This window comes from Benincasa hispida, unplaced genomic scaffold, assembly GCF_009727055.1.
Source record: "Benincasa hispida cultivar B227 unplaced genomic scaffold, ASM972705v1 Contig815, whole genome shotgun sequence".
Classification (NCBI taxonomy): Eukaryota; Viridiplantae; Streptophyta; class Magnoliopsida; order Cucurbitales; family Cucurbitaceae; genus Benincasa; species Benincasa hispida.
In genome coordinates, this window is record NW_024065150.1 from 17,494 (window position 1) to 18,892 (window position 1,399).

Sequence of the window (1,399 nt, forward strand, 5' to 3'; positions counted from 1 at the left end):
AAAAAAAATAGGATTTTTTTAAAAGGGTTTCTTAAATAGAAGAAATACCCAATTACAAATAAGGAAAGAATAAAATAATTACAAATAAGGAAAGAATAAAATATAGCAAATATAATACAATAAGTCCGATATAAAATTTCACAATAAAGGAAATAATCAACACTAACTCTAGTTGTGTGAGTGATATAAAGCTTTAAGAGTTTTTTTTTGCCAATTGAGACTGGGGAGAGAATTCTATGTGGTTGTAATGACAATTCTTTAGTTTGGTTGAAGGACTTGAGTATAGTGTGAACTATGAGGAGAAGGACATTATTATTTAAAAGGCGCAGGAATTGAACCCTAAATTAAAAGGAATTATCGACACTATTGAATCTTTGTGATTTAGTTTGTAATTAGTTGAATATGGTACGAACTATGAAGTAAATGAAGGTCGTTTTGATTGTGTATGATATGATATGTTGTTTAATGGCACAGGGATATTGAGGATGTTCTTGTCAAACGCTTTTTTCAAGAAATTTCGTGCAAGTTAAGTTGCAAAGCAATGTTGCATGCAGGAAGTTATGATCCAGAAGCAATAATCGATTCCAACATACAACCTATGATTTTTCCGTTGCACGTAACATATAATGGTGCTACAGCGATATGTGGAATGGAAGGCATGGGAGACACTGCACTCGCCAACTCTTTGTGCAATAAATTTAAATGGTTGAAGGACCACCCTTACAGAGAAGCTTTAGATATTCCTACAAGCTTTTTCGAAGTCAAAGGAGGAGATCCACGTAGCTTATTCTGGTCTTTCCCCCATAAGCGTGGAGATGGTGAAAGAGGAACCAGTCTCAAAAGCCATACAATATCCTCAAAAAGGTATTTAATAACCTTTCGAAATTTGGATGATAGAGAATGTAGTGATGCATATGAATGGGTCATTACAGCAAAGCGTAGTTGGATTAGCATTCATCTTGCCGGTTCTGATTCTTTTGGAAGAAACTATAGTTTTCTTATTGAAAGGGTTGATACATCCTTATGGCCGTCGTGAGATTGATGTATCTTCCACTCAACTATGAAGCTATTAATTTTTATGCAACTTAAACTCTTCGGGAGTTGTATCAATTTAAACTCTAAAATTAATAATTGTATCGATTTAGATCTTTTACTTTAATAGTTTAAATTTGAAATGTGTAGATTCATCTTTTTTTTTTGATTGTTGTTCATGATTTGTATTTGAAATAGTCTTGCTTTCGCTGCTACACGGGAAATCTCAATTGGGCGATTTCCTTCAAATTGGTATCAAAGAGGCCAGATTCTCTGATATTTCCATTATAGATCTGAATCGAACGGTTTAACAGCGCGTGGTTTATTGCATTTGTAGAGTACGTTTTCCTGCATTTTGTGGGAGTGA

General features: G+C 33.8%; 1 protein-coding gene across 1 annotated transcript in view; it reads left to right on the top strand.

Moving 5' to 3' along the window:
• Positions 1-1,175, top strand: part of LOC120070051 (TMV resistance protein N-like) — a 15,156-nt gene extending 13,981 nt beyond the window's left edge. The window contains 1 exon segment of the mRNA XM_039021907.1: positions 475-1,175. Coding sequence (XP_038877835.1) covers positions 475-1,036 — 562 coding nt within the window. The 3' untranslated portion in view covers positions 1,037-1,175.
• The last annotated feature ends 224 nt before the right edge of the window (positions 1,176-1,399 follow it).